We start from the raw sequence: 27,975 nt of genomic DNA, 5'->3' as shown, positions 1-27,975 counted from the left end.
AGACTGAATTGGATAACATTAAATGGTCAGCGAGACTAATTAAATATTAAAAGCCCTGCCTTAAATGCTCTGTGGGATTGGACAAAACCAACTATAGGTAACTCAGCATTTCCCCAAGTTCACCATTGTCAAAAATATACTGGTCTAGAACAGGGTTCACCAACATGGCAGAACATGTTCTAAAAATAGCACTACAGTATTTGTGTTGCTGTTCTTTATGAATCATTCATATTTGCATTAATGTGATTTGAAAATGACAATACTGAATATAAAATGTTAAAAACATAAAGGTTTTGTGTATATATGAAGTCTGATCTTGTCTGGGGCCAAAGTTCTATATCGTGCACAGACGTCCATCTCACTCTTTGCTGAGACAAGCAAGCGAGCGCAGCTACTACGGGGAGTGAGATGATGGTCCCGATGTCATCTCCACTCTCTCCGATGAGTATGATGGTTAGAAGAGAGTCGGCTATGTTCGGGATTTGGTTACGTGCAGGTGGTTTAGCATTCAGTGCGACGAGTCTGTGGACAGCAGCAGCAGTAAATTTTTTTATCTTACGTACAATATATATATAAAACATATATAACACATATATATATGGTTCTGGGAGTGGTGCTGAGTTTCAAGGTTTTTTATTTTCCATAAGGATGTTTGGGAAACCTGTTGATGCGTTCCACTGTCCCGTGGACTTCCATACATTTTAGGCTAATGTAAAATAATAAGGTTGTTTTTGACACTTATACACTGAAAATAACACAAATGTAATATAAAAACACTAAAATAAAAAGCTGATTCTTACAATTTCTCAGCACCTCAAGCTGTAACGCAAGTTTAAAAGTGAAACAGTGACGAAAATCCAGATAAACACAGATGTGAACATGTGGAGCTTTTAGAGTGAATCTGGCGGTTATTCCACACAAATGCAGTTTTGTCTCATATTCGCACTTTGATGACGTTTTATCGGACCGCTCAAGCCAAGCGCTGAACAAAGCGACTGTTCCTTGTTAATTTAAAATTAAATAAATACGTTTTTTTTTTTAATAAACTGAACATGTTGAGTTTAAGGGAAACGTTGAGTTTAAGGGTACAAATTTCTTAATGAAGGGCTTTAAGTTTCAAAGATTTTGAGTTACAAGGTAACACTGTATTACTGTAATACAGTCTTATTCAGGAAGTTTGTATCAAACTAGTAGCCCTTCGTATTATTCAGTCCCCCTGAAGAAGTTTCAGAAAGATTGGTGACCCCTGGTCTAGGATAACCCAAGACATTACATCATTACATTGATAAATACTTTCATATTAATTACTTTAAGACAATACCACTAACACAATTATATAAGAACACTGTACAACCCCCTCACAGATTCAAAATAGCACATTTCAAAAATGGCACAGTCTAAGGACTTCAAATATCATCAGCCACCTGTGTTCGGGTCCTTTGACACCCAGCACAGCTGCCTGCTTGATACATGCCTGATGTAAACCTGTAAGTACAATTACTTAAACCGCAATTATCCCACTTCTTAAAATCATCCACCTTCAGTTGGATAATCACAGTTTGCTTTGTTTAGAAAGCTAATGATTGTGGTGTTCGTACTTTGCAGCAGTCAAACAATAGTGTGACAATTGTGTTTGTTTTCTTCTCAACTTTTACATGTTTATACCATGAAAGAACCCTAGCTCTGTTACAGTGATTGTACAGTGAAATATATTATGAGGGTTTCCTTGTCAACACACAAGCATAACCAATGTGTTAATCATGATAATACGATATGATAAGCATATACACATTATAAGCCTTGGCATCAAGCATTTAATCTCACCAAATGGGAAATATTTAATATAAGTTAGTCATGATATTATACTTGACAGATAGTACTAAAATGTCTCAAATGGAGAGCCACACCCCGATCGGCATCATTTGCACCAGTTATTGCACCAGTTTTGAGGAACCCTGGTCCGGCTCATCCCATCCCTGAACGACAGTTGATCGTTGTTCATGTGGACGCCCAGCCGGGTGGCAGAGCTGAGATTCAATACGATGTATTCGGAATCCCAGCTTTGGTGTGCTAGTGTGTTGTGGCGCTGCGCCACCTAAGTGGCAATAGTGATTTGGCCTTGCAACCAATCCAGAATTGCATTATAATGTATAAAATTTAGCTTATACACTGGTACACTCTTAAACACTGGTACACTCTTAGCTCTTTCTTAATTTTAGCTTTAAAGCCTGACTTACCGAAAGAACAGAGACAGATAAAGAAGATGAACATGCATTTTTATAGGATTTAAATATGTTATGCTAATATTTTATGAATCCCTGCTGTCTACCCTGAGGGGAAGTATATTTATACTGCCTGTGAACCATTTAAAAGTCTTTACATAATAATAGACATGAAATAAATGAAGTAAATTTGTCTGTTTTATTTAATAGTAGAACAAAAGGGCTTTTTACATGACAAGTGATGTGTAATTCTGGTGGTTGTAATGGTCACATTTTAAATATACACCGATCAGCCATAACATTAAAACCACCTCCTTGTTTCTACACTCACTGTCCATTTTATCATCTCCACTTACCATATAGGAGCACTTTGTAGTTCTACAATTACTGACTGTAGTCCATCTGTTTCTCTGCATGCTTTGTACCCCCTTTCATGCTGTTCTTCAATGGTCAGGACTCTGTAGTGACACTGACATGGAGTTTTTAAACACCTCACTGTCACTGCTGGACTGAGAATAGTCCACCAACCAAAAATATCCAGCCAACAGCGCCCCGTGGGCAGCGTCCTGTGACCACTGATGAAGGTCCAGAAGATGACCAACTCAAACAGCAGCAATAGATGAGCGATCGTCTCTGACTTTACATCTACAAGGTGGACCAACTAGGTAGGAGTGTCTAATAGAGTGGACAGTGAGTGGACACGGTATTTAAAAATTCCATCAGCGCTGCTGTGTCTGATCCACTCATACCAGCACAACACACACTAACACACCACCACCATGTCAGTGTCACTGCAGTGCTGAGAATGATCCACCACTGGGAGAGTCCGGACCATTGAAGAACAGCATGAAAGGGGGCTAACAAAGCATGCAGAGAAACAGATGGACTACAGTTAGTAATTGTAGAACTACAAAGTGCTTCTATATGGTAAGTGGAGCTGATAAAATGGACAGTGATTGTAGAAACAAGGAGGTGGTTTTAATATAGGTACATTTATTTATGGACAAGAGTAAAACTGTTGATTCGTACACTATTATTACTCAAACATCTCACATCTTCAAGCAGATTTACTAACCCATCATGACCTTTGTATCGTAATTATTAAAAACAAACCACATCTTATTCAGGTGCTACTGGCTCAGTCACACCAACACAGACTTTCTCATTTGTTACATAATTAACTGACTTTATTTACCTCAATTACAAATCAAATTCATTTCGAATTCACCACCAGCAGTTTCTGCATGTAGGAATTGAGCCATTTCTGTCTCTCCATGGCCGTAAGAAGCTTACTCTTCTCCCTGAACGCCGCATCGTCTGCCACCACGATGTTTCTCTTTTCCTGGCCTCCCGCTCGCCTTTGCCAGTCTCCCGGCCAACCCTTCATCAGTTTTTCCTCCACCTGCGATTGGCTCAAGGGCATCCACTCGTACGCCGGGAGCTGCTCCAGTCTGGGTTCGTTCTCGCCCAAGTCGGGGCTGGACAACATTTGGATGCTCCAGTTGCGCAACGAGATGGAAGGATAGAGCGCCTCCCATGGGTCCTGTAGGTCATCTTCTTGGCCAATGGGATGAGAGTTTCTGTAGTTAAAGAGATTTTGGTTATAATTACACTGATCAGCCATCTCCTTGTTTCTACAATCACTGTCAATTTTATCAGCTCCACTTACCATATAGGAGCACTTTATAGTTCTACAATTACTGACTGTAGACTGTAGTCCATCTATTTCTCTACATGCATTTTTAACCTGCTTTCATGCTGTTCTTCAATGGTCAGGACCACCACAGAGCAGGTATTATTTAGGTGGTGGATCATTCTCAGTACTGCAGTGACACTGACATGGTGGTGGTGTGTTAGTGTGTGTTGTGCTGGAGTTTTTAAATACCGTGTCCACTCACTGTCCACTATTAGACACTCCTATCTAGTTAGTCCACCTTGTAGACGTAAAGTCAGAGACCGCTCATCTATTGCTGCTGTTTGAGGTGGTCGTCTTCTAGACCTTCATCAGTGGTCACAGGACGCTGCACATGGAGCGCTGTTGGCTGGATATTTTTGGTTGGTGGACTGTTCTCAGTCCAGCAGTGACAGTGAGACAGTGACACTCATACCAGCACCATGTCATTGTCACTCCAGTGCTGTGAATGACCCACCACCTAAATGATACCTGCTCTGTAGTGGTCCTGTGGGGGTCCTGACCATTGAAGAACAGCATGAAAGGGGGCTAACAAAGCATTCAGAGAAACAGATGGACTACAGTCAGTAATTGTAGAACTACAAAGTGCTTCTATATGGTAGGTGGAGTAGAAACGTTATGGCTGATTGATGTTGTGCTTTTACAAGGATATGGTTTAGAAGTATTAATAATAATAAGAAGAAGAGGGCACCAACCTCTGGAAGGGTTGAAGGTTCGGTTGAGGAAAGGCAGTAGTGACCAGGCTCACGCTCATTAGAATATGGAGCATAAGTGCAGAACGTGGAGGCAGGTTTAGAGCCATCATCTGCAAAACGTATGTCATATATCAAAATCATTCGATTGCGGTAGTTCCAGTTATCAAATGGCCATCACCATCATCTACTCACACTCTCCTAACTCATGCCAAGCGGTTGGTGGAAAAAACCAAAGCGAACATGGGAGGAACGTTCCAATCCTCCTAAACAGTGATAGAGGCAGGGACTGAACCCTTTACAGTCTGGCACTGTGTAACCACCATACCTACTGTGTCACCGTGCCTCCTTAAGTGCTGATAAAAATATATATATATATATTTACATGTATAATAGACATGGTGGCACTTTGTTTTGCTTGATAGATACTGTGGTATCTTCTTGGCCACCCAAAAATCCATTGTTTGGAGAGTTTTACTTGCTTCTGTCACCCTAAGCTCACTAATTAGGGTTCTTTTTATCACCAGGATCTATATGTACAGATCGTTTACTTACCTTTGTGCTGGAAGTTGTTGCGGTTGCTTACGGCTGTGCTCAAGTACGCTCACACCAGATACCAGAGGTGGTATTAAAGAAGAAGGTTGGATGGTTCCAATCTCATTGGTGGCTTTAGATTTCCGTCCTAAAGAAAAGCGTATTCTTTTTGCTACTTATGTCATTGCTATTGCTGTTAGTTTCAGTTACTGGTGCTAGGAAAGCTGTAGCATGCATACATACGAGCTCTCGAGTAAAAGTCAAAGTCTCTAACCGTGTATGGGTTTATATACAGAGTCTTGCCGCGATCAGAAAGCGAAAAACAAGAAATGTCACGTGTCACACACCCCTAGATGTACCATTTTAATATACAGAGCTAAATCAGAAGAACGATAGGATCCGTCTTGACATCACGGGACTTAATGATGCCTTAAAAAATGTAGACAAAAGGGTGGAACGAACAAGCGCCCGTACGAATCAGATGATCAAAACTAGCTGTATCTTCACGCAAGGATGCTTTGAGGCTTTGAGGACCTCGTGCTCTTTGACCAACGCTTACTCAACCTGACAACCTTTCAGGGCTCGCCGAGGGGGCGTAACCTGCAGGGTCATGGGTGATGAGGTCCAATTTGTGCCTACGCACATGTTGGAATTCCAGGCCATGCAGGACACCTTGTTAAGTTTGATAGGTCCTTCAAGCTTCTTAATAAATGCACCTTAGCATAGTGTGTTAAGCTGATGTGGTTGACATGCATTAACATGCTAATACTAACTTAAACGTACGCATTTAAAATGTGTTTGCTGTATAAAAGCTACAGAAACAAAAATCAAGTGGTCTGACCAAAAACCTGCTTAAATCTTAGATTTCTGCCTTAACTAATTCTGTTCTTCCCATGGCACTGATTAAACAACAGCATAAGGACCTAAAGAGTGACAGAAAGCTATCTTGGACCCATTGTTCTGCTCATTTACATAAGTCCATGCTGACCTTGTTACCATGGGTTAACTTCATTTGGCCCTCATTTAAAATAATAGGCAGCGCTAAAGTGCACGTCTCGCACGACTATCACACAAGCGCTTCCGAGCGTTCATTATGCTGCGAGGTAGCAGTGACCGGTCCAGTATCAGGATGAAGGAACGGATAGAACAAAGGCAAAGAGGCAAGGGAAAAGACTGTGACACAGATGAGACCACGGCATGCACGACCGTCGGGCGCAGTTAGTAATCATCGTTTGACGTTTATATACAGCTATGAGTCATACATATTTTTATACAAGCAATCTATATATATATATATATATATATGTATTTAGTATTTTGAATGGTTATTACTGTCATCTTTATACATTTATCTACACTTAACCATAATGACGTAAAGATATGCTTTAATTCTTTAAAAATGAATTATCAGATTATAAACTTAATCTTATAAGTCTTTTGTAGAAGCCTGTTGGATCTTGGATACGTCTCTACGAACTTTGCACACCTTGATTTAGGCAGTTTATCCCATCCGTAGTGGCAGATCCGTTCAGGTTCAGTTTTTACAGATGTTGGGTTTGACGGGATCATTCAGAGACTTTTCGAATCCACTTTCTGGGTCACTTGTGTGCACTCTTGATCTAGCTGCTGAGAAACACCCCACGGCAAGATGCTGCCACCACCATGTTTCACTCTAGGGATGGTACTGGCTTGTTTTCCACACGATGTAGGCCTGCCTTTTTACAGATTGATTGGCTTGATTGGTTTTGGCTGGGCTATTCAGAGCTTCGTCCCTGAATCCACTCCTTGGTTCAGTGTTGTGTGCACTCTGGAAAAAGGTTCCTCATTAATTCTTATTAAAACATACCAGGGGCGGCACGGTGGCTTAGTGGGCAGCACTGTCGCCTCACAGCAAGAAGGTCCAGGGTTCGATCCCCAGGCGGGGTGGTCCGGGTCCTTTCTGTGAGGAGTTTGCATGTTCTCCCCGTGTCTGCGTGGGTTTCCTCCGCAAGCTCCGGTTTCCTCCGGTGAATAGGTGAATGGGTGTATGTGTGTGTCTGTGTATGTTTGTCTGCCCTGCAACACCATCCAGGGTGTTACTGTGTGCCTTGCACCCATTGACCAGCACCCCCCACACCCCACCCCCGTGACCCTGATTGGATAAGCAGATAAGAAAGAAAATGAATATATGAATGAATGAATGAATGAATAAAACATACCACAATTAATACCAGACCTCATGTTCTTGACGATAGGAAACACCCAATGACATGATGCTGCCACCACCATGTTTCACTGTAGGGATGGTACTGCTTGTTTTCCACAAGACGTAGTGCTCGAAGTGTTAGTGTTTCATCTCATCAGTCTTTGGCTGTAGATCCAAAATCAAGAAAGAGCTTGGAGGAACAATACATGTTGTGTAATAGCAGAAGGGACCTTAAAAGGGGTTAAAATCATCACCCCAAGCTTGACTTAAGTCAGGTAGTCTCATGGGCCATACTGTAAGTCTAGAGACTCTTTTAAGTGATTTTTTTTTAAAGCTTTAACAACACAACTTAATGATAAAATCATGAACTGCAATTTAACATCTATAAAGTCCTTTTTAGTCATTTGTAGAAGACTCTTGGGTCTTGCATATGTCTTTACAAACTTTGCCCACCTGGATTTAGGCAGTTTATCCCATCCGATGTGGCAGTTCCTTTTAAGCTCTGTTTTTACAGATGCTTGAATGGATTTGACGGAGTCATTTAGAGACTTGTTCCTGAATCCACTACGTGGGTCACTGTCACGTGCACTGTTGAGGAGGTTTTCTTCAAAAACACCTGGGCTCAGTACTATATTAATGCGAGTTCCCTACACCGTAGTGCTCATTTACTGAGCTGATATGCTATCGGGTTTTCCCGAGAGGTATATTCATATTTATTTAGATAATAATAAGCAAAGGGATAAAAAGAGCTGAATGTTTTAATTAGAGATTATTATCGAAAGTGAGCAGTGTTGCTGAGGTGATTCGGGGGCTGTTCACGTTCATCTAGGCGAGATTTCTCTGCACTGTTCGCTTGATGCGTTTCATTAATATTGTGTGTGTGTGTGTGTGTGTAAACAGCTGGAACAATCGTTTGCTTCTGCTGCTGATGTTGGTATAGCTCAGTGGGTGGTGCGCAGCTTAGCATAGGACAATTCTATACACTGATACTGATGTTACACAAGCACAGGAACACACAGATATTCTTACTGTACGCAATACACTGATCAGCCATAACATTAAAACCACCTCCTTGTTTCTACACTCACTGTCCATTTTATCAGCTCCACTTACCATATAGAAGCACTTTGTAGTTCTACAATTACTGACTGTAGTCCATCTATTTATCTACATACTTTTTTAGCCCCCTTTCACCCTGTTCTTCAATGGTCAGGACCCCCACAGGACCACCACAGAGCAGGTATTATTTGGGTGGTGGATCATTCTCAGCACTGCAGTGACACTGACATGGTGGTGGTGTGTTAGTGTGTGTTGAGCTGGTATGAGTGGATAAGACACAGCAATACTGATGGAGTTTTTAAACACCTCACTCTTACTACTGGACTGAGAATAGTCCACCAACCAGAAACATCCAGCCAACAGCGCCCCATGGGCAGCGTCCTGTGACCACTGATGAAGGTCTAGAAGATGACCGACTCAACCAGCAGCGATAGATGAGCGATCGTCTCTGACTTTACATCTACAAGGTGGACCAAGTAGATAGGAGTGTCTAATAGAGTGGACAGTGAGTGGACACAGTATTTAAAAACTCCAGCAGCGCTGCTGCGTCTGATCCACTCATACCAGCACAACACACACTAACATAAAGTGTGTAAAACATGACATTAAAATCCTAATAAAAAATAATTAAATAAATATAAATTGGAAAGGGATCTTTCAGATTTATAGGTGTTTTGGTAAAAAACACAGATTAGCCGTGCTTTTAAAAATTTATTTATTTTTTATTTAGGTTTAGCAAATAAACAGCATAATAGGAAAACTGTATGTATACTTGTGTACAGATGTGCAATTTTTACATTGTATTATATTGTGACATTTACATATAGGATATTGGAAATACACATATTATACAGGCACGTGTTCATTTCCTGATCTCCTGTCCTGAATTCTGTTTACCATGAATATCACATGGACTGTAACCAGTATGAAGTCACCAGTGTGTACGTTTGGTGCTGGATAAACTGTGCATGCAAGTAACATAATATGCAAAATTAAAGTAATAATAGGAAGCTTGTTTGCCACGTATATCTTACACATAATCTTGATAAACTATATGGCAAAAAGTATGTAGACACCCCTTCTAATTTTTGAATTCATGTCTTTCAGACAGAACAATTGCTGACGTGTAATGAATCAATCAATACACCGACAAGGCATAGCATTGTGAGCACTGACAGGTGAAGTGATTATCTCTTCATCACGACACCTGTTAGTGGGGGGGATATATTAGGCAGCAAGTGAACATTTTATCCTCGAAGTTGATGTGTTAGAAGCAGGACAAATGGGCAAGCGTGAGGATTTGAGTGAGTTTGCAGTGGTCAGTATCTATCAAAAGTGATAAACCAGCGACAGGGTCATGGGCGTCCAAGGCTCATTGATGACCGTGTGGTCCGATCCAACAGACGATGCTGGTTCTGATAGAAAGGTGCATCACAGTTGCAGAACTGTTTTGGCAGCAAATGGGGGACCAACACAATATTAGGAAGGTGGTCATAATGTTATGCTTCATCGGTGTGTATAGCAAATTATATGCTTTTAACATGACTGTGCCCTTGTGCACAAAGCAAGGTCTATAATGACATGAACTGGAACATTGACCAACGCCGTGCCCAGCCATACAAATGTTCATTCGACTAAATAGGCACAAATTCCCACAGACATCCCACAAAGATTACATTGAGGTCTCTATTTTCATACATTTTTTTTTTTAATGCGATGTCCACTAAGCTCACGGTTCGGTTAGGTGTTTAAATACTTTTGGCCATATAGTGTATGTTTGGTGTGGTGGAACTCCAGTGACCTGCACAGAGCCCTGACCCGTATACAATAAACACCATTGGGAAGAATTAAAGCAATGATTGTTAGCCAGGCTTTCTCATCCAATATAAGTTGCCTGACCGCCAAAGACTCCAAAATCCCTCCCAGATAAGAGTTAAGAGTACGGTTAAATACATTTTTGAAAAGGCTCCTTAATAGATGACGTCTCAAAAGCGTTCAATATACAATATTTAATACACTAAGTTAGGTCCTGGTCTCTGTCCAGGTCTGTCACGGTAGGAATTCTAATAAAGCCTTTGTTCATCATTTCTAATATCTTAAAATATCTAAAGTAACAAGCTGGTGTATTGGAATGAATTGAAAGAATACTGCTTATTCAGACAAGCCAATTCCAAAATGCATTGTTAGTAGAATATTGCTCTGGTGTGTAGCGATGTGACAGACATAACAAAAGCAACATGAGCTTATGTTATGTCTACATGGACGTTATGAACAACTAGCAACAACTAGCAGGTCCTCAAACGTACAATCATTGTCCGGAGTCACAGCTTGAACATTAATGTTAGTCATTTGGTTGTGGAATGCAGGTGTCACTGTCTTTTATAATTAAACTGTGTAGGTACAGGTATCAGGCATAACATTATGACTACTGATGGGTGAAGTGAATAGCACTGATTATCTCTTCATCACGGCACCTTTCAGTAGGTGGGATATATTAGGCAGCAAGTGAACATTTTATCCTCAAAGTCGATGTGTTAGAAGCAGAAAAATGGACAACCATAAGGATTGTGATGGCTAGACGACTGGGTCAGAGCATCTCCAAAACTGCAGCTCTTGTAGGGTGTTCCCACTCTGCAGTGGTCAGTATCTATCAAAAGTGGTAAACCGGCGACAGGTTCATGGGCAGTCAAGGCTCATTGATGCACGTGAGGTCCGATCCAACAGATGAGCAACTGTAGTTAATGCTGGTTCTTATAGAAAGGTGTCAGAATACACAGTGCATCTCACTTTGTTGCATATGGGGCAGCAAAACGAGGACCAACATGATAGTAGGAAGGTGGTCATAATGTTATGCCTAATCAGTGTATATCACTGCTGTATGAAAGAAAAGCATAAAAGCAAAAATAGGTTGCATTTTAATACATTCAAGTATCTTTATCAGCCACTTTTGTTTTTGTCATTTTTGTACTAACTGTGCATATATCATATTCGAATGTACACATATTGTGTGTTTATAAGTGTCAACAAAAATAGGCTAATATAAAATTCATTGCCTTGTGTGCCTGCAACACACTCGTACAGTCGTCCACAACATTCAGGTGTAACAGGTAAGGGAATCCTGATTGGTTGTAAAAGGAGGATCCTCCAAGCAAAGATGGGTTCTTGCTCACCAGTTAGTGCCAAGCTTCAGAAAAGAATTGCCAATCCATTTAAAAAGAACAATTCTCAATGCAAGATTCACCATCTACTGTTCATAATATTGTGAAAAGATGCAGGGAATCTGGAGAAATCTCAGGACACTGTTGAATGTGCATGGCCTTTGAGCTCTAAGACAGCATTGCATGAAAAACTGTCATGCTACTGTGATAAATGAAGCCACATGTGCTCAGAAGTACTTCAGAAAACAGTTGTCACTTATCACAGTCCACCACTGCATCAAAAATGCAGCCTTAAACTGCATGCCTAAGAGTCCTCTAGACTCAAGCTCATCTCATGTGGCCCGAAAGACATGCTATGAGCAGCTGAATGTGGATGCTTTAACAAGACAGTAACCTCAGGCCACTCGGGTGGCGCAGAGGTAAAATACGCTAGCGTACCAGAGCTGGGATTTTGAATACATCGTATCGAATCTCAGCTCTGCCATCCGGCTGGGCTGGGCGGCTACATGAACAACGATTGGCTGTTGTTCACAGGGTGGGACAAGCCAGACCAGGGTTTTTCATAACTGGTGCAATTATGACCTCTGCTGGCTGATTGATGGCGAATAATGCTGATCAGGGTGTGGCTCTCCATGTACAAGGCTGATCCGCATATGAACTCGCCTCGTGCAGGTGAAAAGAGGCAGTCGGTACTGCACTCTATCATTCTGTTATTTTTTACATATAAATATAATATGCATCATTAAATTGGTGTTAAATAAAAACAAAAGTGGTCAAATGTGAGACATGGTGTGACAAGTTTGGCGTGGATTAACTTCAGTGTCCTGAAGTTCCAGAAAGCTCTAACCTTAACCCAGGCTTTCATCCAACATCTGTACCTGACCTCACTAATGTTTAGTAGTGGGGGTGGACTCCATAATAACATCAATGGCTTTGAGGCTCGTGATAAGGTGTCCACATACTTATGGCCATATAGAATACATCAAATACATCCTGGATAGGGTTCCAATCATTGCAGGGCACCACAAACTTGCCCATTTACTCTCACACATGGGGGAACATGGGTAGCCAGTACAGCTTTATATTTCAGGGAGGTCTGTAGCCGCAGACACGAGAAGAACATTCCAACATCCTTACAGACGGTGACCAAAGTTCCAACCCAGACCCCCAGGGATCCTAAAACTGTGCAGCATTATGTAATGTTTTCTGTCCCAACAGCTTTTTGTATGATGCTCTTTCAAATTAAACTGTCCTCCAGGGCGGGTGTATCTTCAGGGCTTTGTTGCATTCCCTCCCCGGGCTTCTCCTCCGGCCAGAGTCCGTGGCGGTACACAAAGTAATATTCTTTGCGCGGCTCGCCGTTGTGCAGCTCGGATTTGATAACGAGCGGCAGCTCCTCGGGGGTCAGGGCTCGGTAGGTACCGTCCACTAGGACACTCAGACAGTAGGAAGCAGGGTCTGCCACTTCAAACTTCTCGGCACACTGGACGCTCAGCTCCCAGGACGTCGTGTTGGGGTGCACACCCAAGGTCTTGGTGTTGGAACAGGCCTCCAGGAATGATACACTGATGAAATCCTGTATGATAAAAGACTGAAAGTTAAATGCGAATACGATGCTTAGTTATAGACAGACATTCCAGCTATGCAAAGACGTTGGACAAACTGAGCACTGGCACTGTAACTGATACTGCTAGATGTGAACATGTATCGTACCTGAACGGAAGAGTTGGAGGCGCATTCCTTATTGAGAGTGCGACGCCGCTCCCATCGATGAATAGAATCCTGGATTTCCAGACTCAGCTGCTTGGTTGCTGCCTGCTTGTTGTAGTTTTTGATGTGCTCCAGAGCTCCGTACGTGGTGGTGAGATAATACGAGCCTAGAAATTTGATACAGTGAATTTGGAGTCATACACTGATCAGCCATAACATTAAAACCACCTCCTTGTTTCTACACTTACTGTCCATTTTATCAGCTCCACTTACCATATAGAAGCACTTTGTAGTTATACAATTACTGACTGTAGTCCATCTGTTTCTCTGCATGCTTTGTTAGCCCCCTTTCATGCTGCTGTTCAATGATCAGGACCCCCACAGGACAACTAGAGTAGGTATTATTTAGGTGGTAGATCATTCTCAGCACTGCAGTGACACTGACATGGTGGTGGTGTGTTAGTGTGTGTTGTGCTGGTATGAGTGGATCAGACACAGCAGCGCTGCTGGAGTTTTTAAATACCATGTCCACTCACTGTCCACTCTATTAGACACTCCTACCTAGTTGGTCCATCTTGTAGATGTAAAGTCAGAGACGATCGCTCATCTATTGCTGCTGTTTGAGTCGGTCATCTTCTAGACCTTCATCAGTGGTCACAGGATGCTGCCCACGGGGCGCTGTTGGCTGAATATTTTTGGTTGGTGTATTATTCTCAGTCCAGCAGTGTCAGTGAGGTGTTTAAAAACTCCAGCAGCACTGCTGTGTCTGATTCACTCACACCAGCACAACACACACTAACACACCACCACCATGTCAGTGTCACTGCAGAGCTGAGAATCATCCACCACCCAAATAATACCTACTCTGTAGTGGTCCTGTGGGGGTCCTGACCATTAAAAAACAGCAAGAAACAAAGCATGTAGAGAAACAGATGGACTACAGTCAGTAATTGTAGAACTACAAAGTGCTTCTATATAATAAATGGAGCTGATAAAATGGACAGTGAGTATAGAAACAAGTAGTTTTAATGTTATGGCTGATCAGAGTACTGTATAATGGGTGTATTATCAGCGCGTTCTTTACCTTCTCCCAGCTGAAGTACAGGATCCATGAGTTCCATCATATACTCGACGTCCAGCAGCAGTGCAGTCATGTTGCATCGAGCCATCACGTACATCAACACAGGCAGGAAGTCGTCTGCACCATGAGCCTTTCCTACACAAACCCAACATGTAGAACATTACACCTTATGCATATGATCACAAAAACTGAACCTGCTCACAAAGGTTTACCATAGTGAAATCATTTATCTCATTTAAAATGTAAAAAGGGGAAGCTAGCGAAACCACAGGGCAAGTAAGTAGTTCATTATTTTTAAAGTGAAGATTAGGTTACTGATTATACAGATTATACACATCTGCCAAAAAAATGATCAAAGCACATGTCAGTTTAACAATAGCAGAAAACTAAATCCTGTATCAGTTATAATTTTGAACAGCAGACAATGAAACATTTCAGATAACCATCATTTTAATATAGGCACAGTGGCACAGAAAGGCCCGGGATCTCGAATACATTGTATCGAATATCAGCTCTGCCTGCCGGTTGGGCTGAGCAGCCACATGAACGACGATTGGCCTGCACAGAGACGGAAAAAGAGTGGTGTCAGGGTGTGTCTCTCTGTACACAGTGCTGATCCGCATTGCACTCGTTGACAAAATGCATACAGCTGCTGCCTACGTGTCAGAGGGAGCATGGGTTAGCTTCGTTCTCCTCAATCAGAGCGCGGATCGGCATTGGTGGAGAGGAAGCATGACTGTGTTTGTGTTTGCCGTGTGATGGACTTCGACCTGTCCGAGGTGTTTCCTGCCTTTCGCCCAATTAATCAGATGCAACATGACCCAGATAAAGTGGATAAAGTGGTGGGAAAATAGACTGAATGAGTGTAGCGAAAACACCAAACGTTACATTGTCACTACAAGCCCGAATTTGCAAATAAATGACACTTGTGCACCTTTATACACATTTAAAATAAATAAGAACCACCAGATTTGTCATTTTTTATGAGAAAAGCTGTGCCACACTGAATTCTGGAATTGCAGGTAGCATCGGACGCTCCCTCATTATTCAGTCAGATTATCACTTAATATTAAGGCACCTTAGTAGGCAGCATTTTAAGGCATCCATGAATTCTTCTTGGGAGTGTAGGATGATGTTAAATGTCTATGTAGAGCAGGGCTGCCCAATACGTCGATCGCGATCTACCAGTCGATCGCGCCGCATTCTAACAGGTCAAAGTGATCGACATGAAATGCCACTTTTTCTTTAATTTGCGGCACCTCCACCTAGTGGACATCTTGAGAAATGCAGTTTATTACAGGTCTGGGTGGCTTTTCTCCGGGTTTGAAAACGTGCCAGTAGGTGTAGTAGCTGCTCTAAATTGCACCTGTATGTGTGAGTGAAAGGATAAATGAGCGTGTGATGCTTTGCGATGGTTTGACGCGCCCTGCCCAGTGTTTATGACACTGGACCCATGCTTGCCCTGTAATGCTGAATATCAATGTAGGCAACTGAAGCGCATTTAAAAAAGCTACAAAGCATTTTTGAAGAATGATGAGGCCAACCAAAAGTATGGGCACCCCTGATGTAGAGATATCACTTGGTTTTCACACAGACACTTTGTCTTGGTGGGTCAAAAGTCAAGCCAGATGAGTTAAAACAACAGTAGTCCACATTGTGGATCCATTTTTTGGCCACGATTTACCCATCTTATAACGGCTCGTCCTGATCACCAGGACCGAATCCAACAGAGAACAAGATTTAACGGATGAACGTTCAGCTGGCAAAACAGCAGCAGTTACATGATGCAATCATGTCGACATAGGCCAGACGCTCAAAGAAGCTCAAATATGTCCAACTCTGAGGCTGTTCTGAGATCAGTGGGGGGTACTTAGTGTGATCTGGAGCCTATATTGGTAAAAACCAGGCACAAGGCAGACACATGGCTGAATGAATGAATGAATGATTAAACTGGGCATATATAAATCCTAATATAACACTGATAGGTTATTTAAATAGTGTATATTTGGACAAATGATAGGGAACGCACAGCACGGGCATTTATGAGCCAATTCTGTTGTTCAATTGAGTATTAAATATTAAACAGACAGGAGTGGTGGATTTTACAGCCCTATAATGCTTAAACAAGTATTAAACTGCTTAGATTGCATTAATTTATAGTAGGCCTCATAGACATTTGCTTTAGGAGGTTTTTTTAGGGTACCAAAATCTTGGCAAACCCACCATAGCCAACATTAAAAATGGTAAAAATTCAATTTCATCAAATACATTAATGAATATAAATGAATCATAAGCAGATCGACAGATTTTATTCAACAGCAAGGTCAAACTATGGTCTTACGCTAAGTGCAGCCTAAGCATTGTGTGTTGGCATTTTACGAAAGACTCCACCATGGTTAAGGAGAGTCGTGACTGACACACGCCCCCTTTGACACGTGTGCCGTACCCGACTGCATTTTTTCACCTGCATGAGGCGAGTGTGTGTGTACGGACAGACACACCCTGATCCACATCATCCCTCGTCTCTGTGCAGGCGCCATCAATCAGCCAGCAGAGGTCGTTGTCGCATCAGTTATAAGGTCCCCTCTGGCACCCTGCCCTTGAACAACAACCACTCGTCGTTCATGTAGGTGCCCAACCTGCCGGAGATTTGAACCGACGAGTTCGAAATGCCAGCTCTGGTGTGCAGAATGCCTAGCTTTTCTGTATTTTTCTCCCAATTCAGTGTAGTCAATTTGTCTTCCGCTGATGGGGGATCCCCAATTGCAGTCGAGGTGGGTATATTGCTGCTCACACCTCCTCCAACCCACGCACAGCCCTTAGCGGAACCCTTTTTGCATATACCCTGTGCACTCTGCACAGGTGCCTCTCTATCTGTTATTCAGGGTCCGTACACAGCGTTTAAAGACCTCACCCACAAAGTCCGGTCATCCCGCCCTAGCAGAGACGTGTCTGCTGCAGGCACTGCCAATTATGCCTGCTAAATGGCGCCCAGCCGACCGGTGGCAACGGCGGAACCGAGGAGTTCAGAATCTCGGCACTGGTGCGCTAGCGGAATATTCCGCTGTGCCACCTTTTGATTCCAATTCAACCAATTTAAGGGGTGTCCACATACTTCTGCTCTTATCGTGTAGATTGAGACATAGGAAAGGTCTTACCTGGACAGCCCACAGACATGGATTCATAGATTATCTTGCAAGTCTTAAGAAGCAGGTCGATCTTCTTCTGAGGTGAGTATTCCTGATGAAGGCTTCCCAACTTCACTTGAATCTTATCCATGACATGCGAGTCAGGGACACAGGTGGTTACGCCCAAATCCGTCGTGGTGGTGCCCAACACTGTCTGCTGGTTCTCTTTGAGCCTCTTCATCGTGCCTGCCCGGGAGTGGATGTCCTTCAGCACGTTGTATACGGGCTCTCTTAGAGGCTTCAGGACGCTCTTACAAATCGCAGCTTCGACGATTATCTCTGGGAAGGAAAGACATACATGAATAAATACAGTATATTAGAACTGGAGGGAGTCAATTTAGAGTTTAAAAATGTTGGTGTGCACGTGTGTGTAAGGAAAACCATTACAATTATCATATTTTAAAACGTATTGCTAAGCCTGATGGAATTTTTTTTGTAATGACCACAGCAGAAATTAAAAACTACTATAGTAGACTCATTCTTCACAATGCTGTTTTATGGTCTAAAGTTCATTGTGGCCACAACTGAGAGGAACTCATTTTGCAAAGGTGCAATATCCTGAGGTGGAAAATGAATCACCCTCATGAACATCTAACCTAATGATACTATAGTTTCCTCAACTAAACAAGCCACTGCATACACTAGAATTCATTAGTTGTACTAGTCTTGAGGGGGTTTATAAATATTATTGTATTGCCAGTCTATATTTTACTTAATCACTAATGATCATACATTTAGCCCCCTTGCTATGGCACTACAGATTGTGGTCAGGTACCACCCCCTCGTTTCTACACTCACTGTCCATGTTATCAGCTCCACTGACCATATAGAAGCACCTAGTAGTTCTACAATTACTGACTGTCATCCATCTGTTTCTCTGCAGGCTTTGTTAGCCCACTATCATGCTGTTCTTCAATGATCAGGACCCCCACAGAACCACCACAGAGCAGGTATTATTTAGGTGGTGGATCATTCTCAGCATTGCAATGACACTGACATGGTGGTGGTGTGTTGGTGTGTGTTGTGCTGGTATGAGTGGATAAAACACAACAGCTCACTGTCACTGCTGCCCAACAGGACACAGTGGGCATCAGTGTGACCACTGATGAAGGTCTAGAAGATGACCAACTCGAACAGCAGCAATAGATGAGCGATCGTCTCTCACTTTACATCTACAAGGTGGACCAACTGGGTACCAACTAGACTTGTGACTTGACTCGGACTCTAGCCTAAAGACTCGTGACTTGACTCGAACTCTAGCCTAAAGACTTGTGACTTGACTCGGAAACAAGCCTAAAGACTCGTGACTTGACTCGGAAACAAGCCTAAAGACTCATGACTTGACTCGGAAACAAGCCTAAACACTCGTGACTTGACTCGGAAACAAGCCTAAAGACTTGTGACTTGACTCGGAAACAAGCCTAAAGACTCATGACTTGACTCGGACTCTAGCCCAAAGACTTGTGACTTGACTCTGACTCTAGTCTAAAGACTCGTGACTTGACTCGGACTCTAGCCTAAAGACTCGTGAATTGACTCGGACTCTAGCCTAAAGTGTCCCTAAAGCCAAGTACGCTAATGCATTTAGTAATGAAACTTTGCAGTATATTTACCCAGCTTCTCCTCAGAGTAGGTGGCAGGTTCCTGTAGATTCTGTAGCTCTGTGCTCTGGATCAGGTAGCTCTTGAGCTGTGTCATCATTTGTCTAATCTCCTGAAGCATCTCTGTACTGGAGGAGTGCCTCTTCATCGCATCCAGCGTATAACCACGATAGTCCTTCACCAGGTTACCGAAGTAAGTGCTCCCGTCTCTAGCCAGCTCCACGATTTTCCTCTGTAGCTTGCAGTCAGCGCTCATGAAGTTCGTAAAGACCGTGGAGAAGTTCATTATGGAGAGGCGTTGCTTAGCACGATCTAGCATGATGGTGGATGTCCTTTTTACAGCAGCACTCTTGGAGATAGCGTCAGCCTCTTCCTCTGTGCTACTTGTGGAGTAGGAGTCATGGTCGACCTGGGGAACACCTCCTTCAGGGGCAAATAATGAGACGTCCAAAACTTTGGGGTTGTCTGCATTGACTTGCTGGACAGTAAATCCAAGTTTTTGGGAAGCTCCAGAGGCTTTGCTGGTATTCTGAGTGAAACGTTTCCTCCTAGGGGGTGGCACTGGAACACCAGGCTTCTTCATGCCAGCTGGAGATGTACTTGCAATCGGTATCCCGTTTGGTGTCTTAGGCCGATCTGTTAGACCCTCTTCGGGTGGTGACTTCTGATGTTCCTGTGGATTTACTGGTCTCTCCAACTGTGCCATGCTAGTGTCATCAAGAAAGAGAGTTTCCACAGGATCAACACAAATCAATTGCTTAGAAGATTCCAGCTTGATTTCTCCTCTGGACGGTTGGTTATCTGATATCCTGCGACGTAAAGGAACCGGGGGAATTCTGTGTGAAGGTCCACCACTCGCATTCTTTGCTGGTTTGTTTAGACACGGATGTACAACTTCTGGCTTGACCGTCACTGCCTCCAGTGTAGTCTCTCTCTCTGCGTAAACACGTCGGCTTCCTTCCTCTTTCTTCGGCACAGGGGGAGCGAAGCTCAGTAAGAGAAGTGAAGACTCGTCTGACGTAAGCTCCTCTTTTTCCTCCTTGTCAGAAACTTGCACCAGCACGTCTTCAGAAACGATCTGCGGACGCGGAGGCAGCGGCGGGGGCCGCTTGTATTTGGGCGGAGCCTGAACGGGCACGTTTAGGCTCTGTGACCTGAGAATGGGAGTTGAAGTGGTGGTAGGCAGACTGTTATAGTATTCCTCGATGAAGGTGGGATTGATGTACCAGAGATGCTTGTTACTGCTGTGGTCTGCAGGTTGTTCCCCGTCATCTTGATTATTATTATTCAGTGTTGAGCTCCAAAACTCTATCGAAAAAGCAACAATTCCAAGTCAGGTTACCAGGCATATGCATTTGTCATTGTCTGTACTTACTATGCAAGTCTAACTGCGTTATTTAAATACAGAGCAGAAAACAGTATTGCTACATGAAGTGGCTTCCTAAGGAGGAAGTCATAGATTCACCACATCCACATACAATATTTCTTAGCAACTGACCAGTTGTCACAGTTTCACAATAAAGCAGAACACCTTCTCAGTTTCAATAGGAAATATTTATACCACCATTAAAAGTTGGACTCTACTAGACCCCTGAAGGTGTGCTGTGGTATCTGGCACCAAGATGTCAGCAGCAGATCCTTTTACTCCTCTAAGTTGTGAGGTGTGGCCTCCATGGATCAGACTTGTTTGTCCAGCACGTCTCACAGATGCTCGATTGAATTGAGATCTGGGGAATTTGGAGGCCAAGTCAACACCTCAAACTCGTTCTTGTGCTCCTCAAACCGTTCCTGAAGCATTTTTGCTTTGTGGCAGGGAGCATTATCCTGCTGAAAGAGGCCACAGATATCAGGGAATAGCGTTTCCATGAAAGGGTGAACATGGTCTGCAACAGTGCAACAGGTAGGTGGTAGGTGTCAAAGTAACATCCACATGGATGACAGGACTCAAGGTTTCCCAGCAGAACATTCCCCAAAGCATCACACTGCCTCCTCCGGCTTGCTTTCTTCCCATAGTGCATCCTGGTGCCATGTGTTCCCCAGATAAGTGACGCACACACACCCGGCCATCCACGTGATGTAAAAGAAAATGTGATTTATCAGACCAGGCCACCTTCTTCCATTGCTCTGCTGTCCAGTTCCGATGCTCACATGCCCATTGTTGGTGTTTTCGGCGGGGGACGGGGGTCAGCATGGGCACCCTGACTGGTCAGTGGCTATGCAGCCCCATACGCAACAAACCGTGATGCTCTGTGTATTCTGGCACCTTTCAATCAGAACCAGCATTAACTACAGTAGCTCGTCTGTTGGATTGGACCACACGGGCCAGCTTTCACTCCCCACATGCACCAATGAGCTTTGGCCACCCATGACCCTGTCGCCGGTTTACCACTGTTCCTTCCTTGGACCATTTTTTTTTTTTTTTTTACCACTGCAGACCGGGAACACCCCACAAAAGCTGCAGTTTTGGACATGCTCTGACCCAGTCATCTAGCCATCACAATTTGGCCCTTGTCAAACTCACTCAAATCCTCACGCTCATCCAACTTTGAGGATAAAATGTTCGCTTGCTGTCTAATATATCCCACCCACTAACAGGTGCCGTGATGAAGAAATAATCAGTGTTATTCACTTCACCTGTCAGTGGTCATAATGTTATGCCTAGTCAGTGTACAGTTAAACATACAATATACTACTTTACCAACACCTCAACCTCAAATAAAATGTAATAAATAACATTAGTGTTCATAAGTCAGGAGAAAATAGAATCTTACCTAAACCTAGCGTGGAGATCACCTCCATGTCTTCATATTTAGACGTCCTGACAATGGACAGAGGAAGCTTCAGGGTAAAGGGCAGGATGTCCCTAAATACAGAAAGAATTAATGTACTTTAAAAGTAAAAAATATATATAGAAGCCATATGGATATACTAAACTGGAAGCATAGCTTACCTGCTAACACAGTAGAAAGCCACAAGTTTGAAGATGTTGTCGAAGACCAGGACAGACCCATCAAGATACTGCACTGTGGGAGAAAATAGAGATTATCATGTTTATGGTTACAAATGTCTGGGATTTCTCAGAAGCAGCAACTGTCCAACTTTCAGTATAAATGTAACACTCACTAATATCAAAAGAAAAAGGAAACAAAGTGGACACAATAATAACACAGCTTTCTCCAAAGCCCTCTTTCTTGTGTTGTCATGTTGTGGTGATGTCAATCCAGCTTATTCTCCTGTGGTTCATAGCTCCTTTTTTTGTTCTGGCCATCTAGTACACCGACTCAGTGGTCATCATCTTCCTCTATGAGATTTTAGCAGTTTTATAATGCACTTGTTCTCAAGTTTGAATGCATTTCTTTTTTCTTCCTTTTTTCAATGCCCAGGCTTCATATCCATATGTAGTTTTTGACCAGACCAAGGTTTTCATCAATTGTACATCAATTGTTCTTTTAAATGACAGCAATTGATGTCCTAAGTTCCCCAAAATTATGGAATGTTGTAATGGATGGCTGAATTGATAGATGGATGGATGGATGGATGGATGGAAGGATGGATGGATGGATGGATGGATGGATGGATAGAATGCCCAGGCTTCACATTCATATGCAGTAATTGGCCAGATCAAGTTTTTCATCACTTGTAAACGATGGATGGATGGATGGATGAATAAAAGTATTAAGACACCTGATCAAGAGCTTGCTGGACATTCCACTGCAGTGACACTGACATGGTGGTGGTGTGTTAGTGTGTGTTGTTCTGGTATGAGTGGATCACTACTGTGTGTCCACGCACTGTCCACTCTATTAGACACTCCTACCTAGTTGGTCCACCTTGTAGATGTAAAGTCAGAGACGATCGCTCATCTATTGCTGCTGTTTGAGATGGTCATCTAGACCTTCGTCAGTGGTCACAGGACGCTGCCATCCATATGTAGTTATTGACCAGACATGGATGGATGGATGGATATATGGATGGATGGATGGATGAATGGATGGATTAAAGTATTAAGACACCCGATCAAGAGCTTGTTGGACATTCCACTTCAAACAAGTGCCATTCTTCTAAGAAGGCATCTCACAAAACTTTGAAGTATGTGGGAATTTGTGCTCATTCACTTAAAAAAGTGTTTATATGGCTGGGTGCTGATGTTGATCAAGAAAGCTTCAACTGCTGTTCCAGTTCATTCCAAAGCTGTTCAGTAAGTCTGAGGTCAGGGCTCTGTACAGGTGACTGGATTGTCTGTATAGAGCTTGCTTTGTGAACATGGTCACAGTCATGCTGGAACTGATTTATTACACCTATTAGCAGCTGTTGTGACTGAAACACATGAATTCAAAATTTAGAAGGGGTGTCCCAATACTTTTGTCCTAGACTAGCAAGCTAGCAGGATAGAAAAAAAGCCCCGTCTCTACCTCCTGCCCAAAACAGAACATACACATATACGCGGGGGAGGGGTCAGGAAGTCAAACACTGTTAACATCAGGGCTTGGGACAGGAAACCGGTGGTCAACTCCCCTCCATCACAGCCCACCGCTAGTTTATGTTAGATGCAAGTTTGTTTGCTTTGTTGACTGCACATGTATCCTTTATTAGTAGAAAGAGAAGTTGTCTTAAATTCCACAAACTTACAGGACCCTTCCTCTTTCACATGCCACTCCTGGACCTGTGGTTCCCCCTGCTGGTCTGGGAGGCGAACTGACATCACCATCAACTTCTGGCCGATTTCTCTTCTCACTAAGAAGATCTGTGTACATGATGAAGCAGTTAAAAACACATAACATTAAAACCACCTCCTTGTTTCTACACTCACTGTCCATTTTATCATCTCCACTTACCATATAGAAACACTTTAAAGTTCTACAATTACTGATTGTAGTCTGTTTCTCTGCATGCTTTGTTAGCCCCCTTTCATGCTGAAGGTCAGGACTCTCCCAGGACCACTACAGAGCAGGTATTATTTAGGTGGTGGATCATTCTCAGCACTGCAGTGACACTGACATGGTGGTGGTCCTGACCATTGAAGAACAGCATGAAAGGGGGCTACCAAAGTATATAGAGAAACAGATGGACTACGGTCAGTAATTGTAGAACTACAAAGTGCATTTACCCATTCACAACTCGCCCCAAAGAAATTTCGAGTCATGAGTTTATATTCTGCATGTTTTTTGAAAATAGGTACCCAAAGAAAACTCAACTACACCTTACCCCAGGCGACTCACTGCTGAGTATCGACTTGGCTCTTTCTCCCATGATTCCCAGTTGCAGCCACACTGGGCAAGTCTTGATCAACTTCTCCAAGATGCTTATGTCAGGATTGACAGGTTTCTGGGTTTGGTCAGCTGGGGCCGGTAGGATGGGAGGTTTTACAATTTGTGGTGGTGGGGGTCTGGGAAGAGGTGGTGATGAGGGTCTCGGAGGGGCTCTGGGAGAGCTCATGGCTGTAGATGACATTTTAGGGATTGCTGATGGCTGTTGTGCCGGGAGAGGTGGGCAGATGGGTTTTGGTACATGTGGAGATATAGGCCTCTGGAGAGAAGAGACAGAAGGTTTGGAGATTAAAGGTGGTGGTGGAGAACTTGGGGTTTTTCTAGTAGAATAAGGAGGTGAGCTAGGGAGATTTGGGGACGTTGAGGCTACCGAAATGTCGACCAGTAGAGGTGGTGAGGAAGGACAGCTGGAACGTGGGGGAGAAACGTTTGAGGGTTTGGGGATGGCTGCGGGTGCTGTGGCAGTAGCTGAGGACATCATGATTCATAATGATTAAGGAGATCAGAGTGGATCTTTGGTTTGGAGGTCTAGAAGAGTTTAAAGGCCAACCTGTAAGAGACAGAAGTATTAGATGTATTAAATATATATCAAAAGTAAAAACATGGCACCAACACCCTACAAAGCCTAAAAGCTATATTCTATATACAGTGTATAGCAAAGAGTATGTAGACACCCCTTATAATTACATTGGTACCTTGAAACTGGACAGCAATTGGTTCTGGGAGTGACGTTGAGTTTAAAAGACGTTGAGTTTCAAGGAATTCAAGGAGGGTATATTGCTGCTCACGCCTCCTCTGACCCGCGCGCATTCTGCACAAGCGCCTCTCTTTCTGCCAATCAGGGTCCTTACACAGCGTTTGAAGACCCCACCCACATAGTCCGGTCATCCCGCACTAGCAGAACCGTGTCTGCTGCAGGCACGCATGCCAATTATGCCCGCTAGATGGCGCCCAGCCGACCAGTGGCAACGCCGAGTTTCGAACCGAGGAGTTCAGAATCTCAGGGCTGGTGTGATAGCGGAATATCCCACTGCGCCACCTGGGGCAACCAGGATTCTTACACAGCTTCACCCCTCTGTTAAATCATTTTCCACCCTAGCAGACTGGAGGCCAATTTTGTCTGCTAGAGGGCGCCCAGCCAACCGGTAGCAGAGTCGAGGAGTTCAGAATCTCTGTACTGGTGTGCTAGCGGATTATCAAGCTGCACCACCTGAGCGCTTTCAGTAAGTGCGCATTTACATGACCACTTTTGCGCCGGCTGTGTTGTTATTTCCTATGGAGTGTGACGGTGCACAAAGCTTAACGTGACTTATTGTACTAAAACAACGAGCGAGTAACTTCATTAGTGGAGAGAACTTGAGCAGTAATAATACATTCACATTAAGCTTTTTTTACGATTAGACTCTTTTGGAAAGGCTGATTCTTACATTTTCTCAGCAACTCGAGGTGTAACACAAGTTCAAAAGTGAAACAGGAGGAAAATCCAGCTAAACACAGATAAATGTGGACGCTTTCAGAGTGAACCTGACGGTTATTCACTTTGATGATGTATCACTGCACCGATCAAGCCAAGCACTAAACAAAGCGGCTGTTCATTGTTTATTTAAAATTAAATAAATACATTTTAAAAAACAACCTGACCACGTTGAGTTTAAGGGAAACAATGAGTTTAAGGGTACAAATTTCTCGACGAAGGGCACTGAGACCCCTTATAATCATTCAGTTTGATTCTTTTAGCTACATCCATTGATAACAGTAATTTTAGCAAAGAAATTTCAGTGGTACCTTGTAACTCAACGTCCCCTAAAATCGGAATTTTTGAAACTCGATGCCCTTCGTCAAGAAATTTGTACCCGTTTCCCTTAAACTCAATGTGTGTGCGACTGCCGCTTTGCTCAGCGCTCGGCTTGAACGGTACGGGAAAACGTCATCAAAGTGCGAATATGAGACGAATCTACATTCGCGTGTGGAATAACTGTCAAATCCACTTTAAAAGAGTCAACTTGTATCTGTGTTTAGCTGGATTTTCCTCACTGTTTCACTTTTAAACTTGCCTTACAGCTCGAGAAGCTTTTCGAAAGGAGTCTAAAACGCTCATTGTTAAATAAAAGCTTAATGTGACGTAATGTATTAGAAGAACGACATAGAAACACTGAACTGTCTCTTAATTATTACTGCTCATAAGTTCTCTCCACTGATGAAATTCCTCGCTTGTTGTTTTAGTACAATGAGTCACGTTAAGCTTTGTGCACGGCCAGAGCAAAAGCGGTTTTGTCACTTCTAATGTGAATGCGCTGGTACTGAAATCGCTAGGGAATACGGTATTCCAAGAACAAGCATCTCCATGATTAAGAAGCATAAGGAAACAATAAAGAAGTAAAGCTAAAGTGCATAAGTGCCAAAAACAACCCCATTATTTTACATTAGCCTAAAATATATGCAGTTCTAGGATGCCATGGAATGCATTAATAGGTTTCCCAAACATCCTTACGAAAAAAAATACCTTGAAACTCAACATCTTTTAAACACGACGCCACTCCCAGAACCAGTTGATGTTGAGTTTCAAGGTACCACTGTATACAGAAAGCCCAGACGAACTAAGGCTGTCATACCCGCAAGAATGAGTCAAACAAGCTCCTGGTCTGGCGTCAATTCCTATAACTTTCCGCTCGCAGTCCATTCTTGGCATGCAATCATTTTTCTTCCCCTTGTCCTACTAAACAAATATGTCTCCCAAGGATACAGTGTAAGCGTTATATCTTTTCCCTTGTTTGTTTTGCTTATTTTCGATAGATGCAGACTAAATCTGTGTGGTAAAGAAGGCTGTTAAGAAGTTCTTTTTTTTTTCTCGGCATGTTTGGAAACTCACCCAGTTGATGCTTTACGATCCAGAGTTGCAACAGCTGTTTTCTTCATCGTGCTGCCTTGTACACTCTCAGAGCTTTCACTTCTTTGTGTCTGCGTTCACGCTACATCCAGAATTCATTCCCTCATTCCCATGGCAGGAGGCTTCTCATGTCCTTTACCTTTACTCTTTACTCAGGAGTAAAATCTCACAGACATGAGTGTCTTTCTTTCTCTGCCGTCCTAGTCTCTGCTTCGACTTCCTGTCTGTGAACAGCAGTGCTCTCAGGAAGGGGCTGTCCAGGGTGGTCAGCCAGCCCTTTACCACACATAGCTGCAGATGTATGCAGACATTCTCATATACAAATACATACCTATACATATACAGCACATACATTCATTATACCTACATCTAAAAGGAGTGTAGAATCGTGTACCTATATGAAGCAGACAAAAACACTCGTGAGCTGGAAGGCTCCCCTGGGGTATTTGAACCTAAACAGCTCCAGATGACGAGAAGACGAGAAGGAATCACGAGGAATTTAGCCCAACATGTGTTTAGTTTCAATGCCGGAGCCTTTGCTCAGCCTAGCCTAGCCCAGCCCAGCCCTTTCAGCTTCAACTCATCACAAGACACAGCTGAACTTTGGCAGCTGCATTACTGAGCGTGTTCAGACCTGATGGGATTTGATCAGAATAGCAGAACAGCTCATTACCGCCTGCCTTTGAGTATTCTGTATA

The 27,975-nt window shown here is 43.1% G+C and overlaps 2 protein-coding genes across 2 annotated transcripts; both read right to left on the bottom strand.

The window, feature by feature from the left end:
- Positions 1-3,410: 3,410 nt before the first annotated feature.
- On the bottom strand, positions 3,411-4,720 carry pth2 (parathyroid hormone 2). The gene is made up of 2 exons (XM_063008022.1): positions 4,611-4,720; positions 3,411-3,802 (listed from the first exon to the last, which is right to left on the bottom strand). Exons 1-2 carry the CDS (start codon positions 4,718-4,720, stop codon positions 3,436-3,438), a joined length of 477 nt encoding a protein of 158 aa, XP_062864092.1. The 3' UTR covers positions 3,411-3,435.
- A 7,079-nt stretch (positions 4,721-11,799) lies between these two features.
- On the bottom strand, positions 11,800-27,420 carry rin3 (Ras and Rab interactor 3). The gene is made up of 10 exons (XM_063007469.1): positions 27,260-27,420; positions 24,329-24,940; positions 23,753-23,867; positions 22,074-22,146; positions 21,895-21,986; positions 19,136-20,431; positions 17,493-17,801; positions 14,338-14,469; positions 13,257-13,420; positions 11,800-13,119 (listed from the first exon to the last, which is right to left on the bottom strand). Exons 2-10 carry the CDS (start codon positions 24,869-24,871, stop codon positions 12,781-12,783), a joined length of 3,063 nt encoding a protein of 1,020 aa, XP_062863539.1. The 5' UTR covers positions 24,872-24,940; positions 27,260-27,420; the 3' UTR covers positions 11,800-12,780.
- Between the last annotated feature and the right edge of the window lie 555 nt (positions 27,421-27,975).

This window comes from Trichomycterus rosablanca, chromosome 13 (assembly GCF_030014385.1).
Source record: "Trichomycterus rosablanca isolate fTriRos1 chromosome 13, fTriRos1.hap1, whole genome shotgun sequence".
Classification (NCBI taxonomy): Eukaryota; Metazoa; Chordata; class Actinopteri; order Siluriformes; family Trichomycteridae; genus Trichomycterus; species Trichomycterus rosablanca.
Note: the sequence above shows the minus strand (reverse complement) of the source record. Positions and strands in the feature narration are given on the sequence as shown.

Coding starts and splice junctions, on each gene's coding strand:
- pth2 (XM_063008022.1), bottom strand. CDS start 4,720: ATGATGGCTCTAAACCTGCCTCCACGTTCTGCACTTATGCTCCATATT. Junction 3,803..4,610: donor AACCTTCAACCCTTCCAGAG/GTTGGTGCCCTC, acceptor CTTTAACTACAG/AAACTCTCATCCCATTGGCC.
- rin3 (XM_063007469.1), bottom strand. CDS start 24,871: ATGATGTCCTCAGCTACTGCCACAGCACCCGCAGCCATCCCCAAACCC. Junction 23,868..24,328: donor TCAGCAGTGAGTCGCCTGGG/GTAAGGTGTAGT, acceptor TCATGTACACAG/ATCTTCTTAGTGAGAAGAGA. Junction 13,120..13,256: donor CCTCCAACTCTTCCGTTCAG/GTACGATACATG, acceptor TTTATCATACAG/GATTTCATCAGTGTATCATT.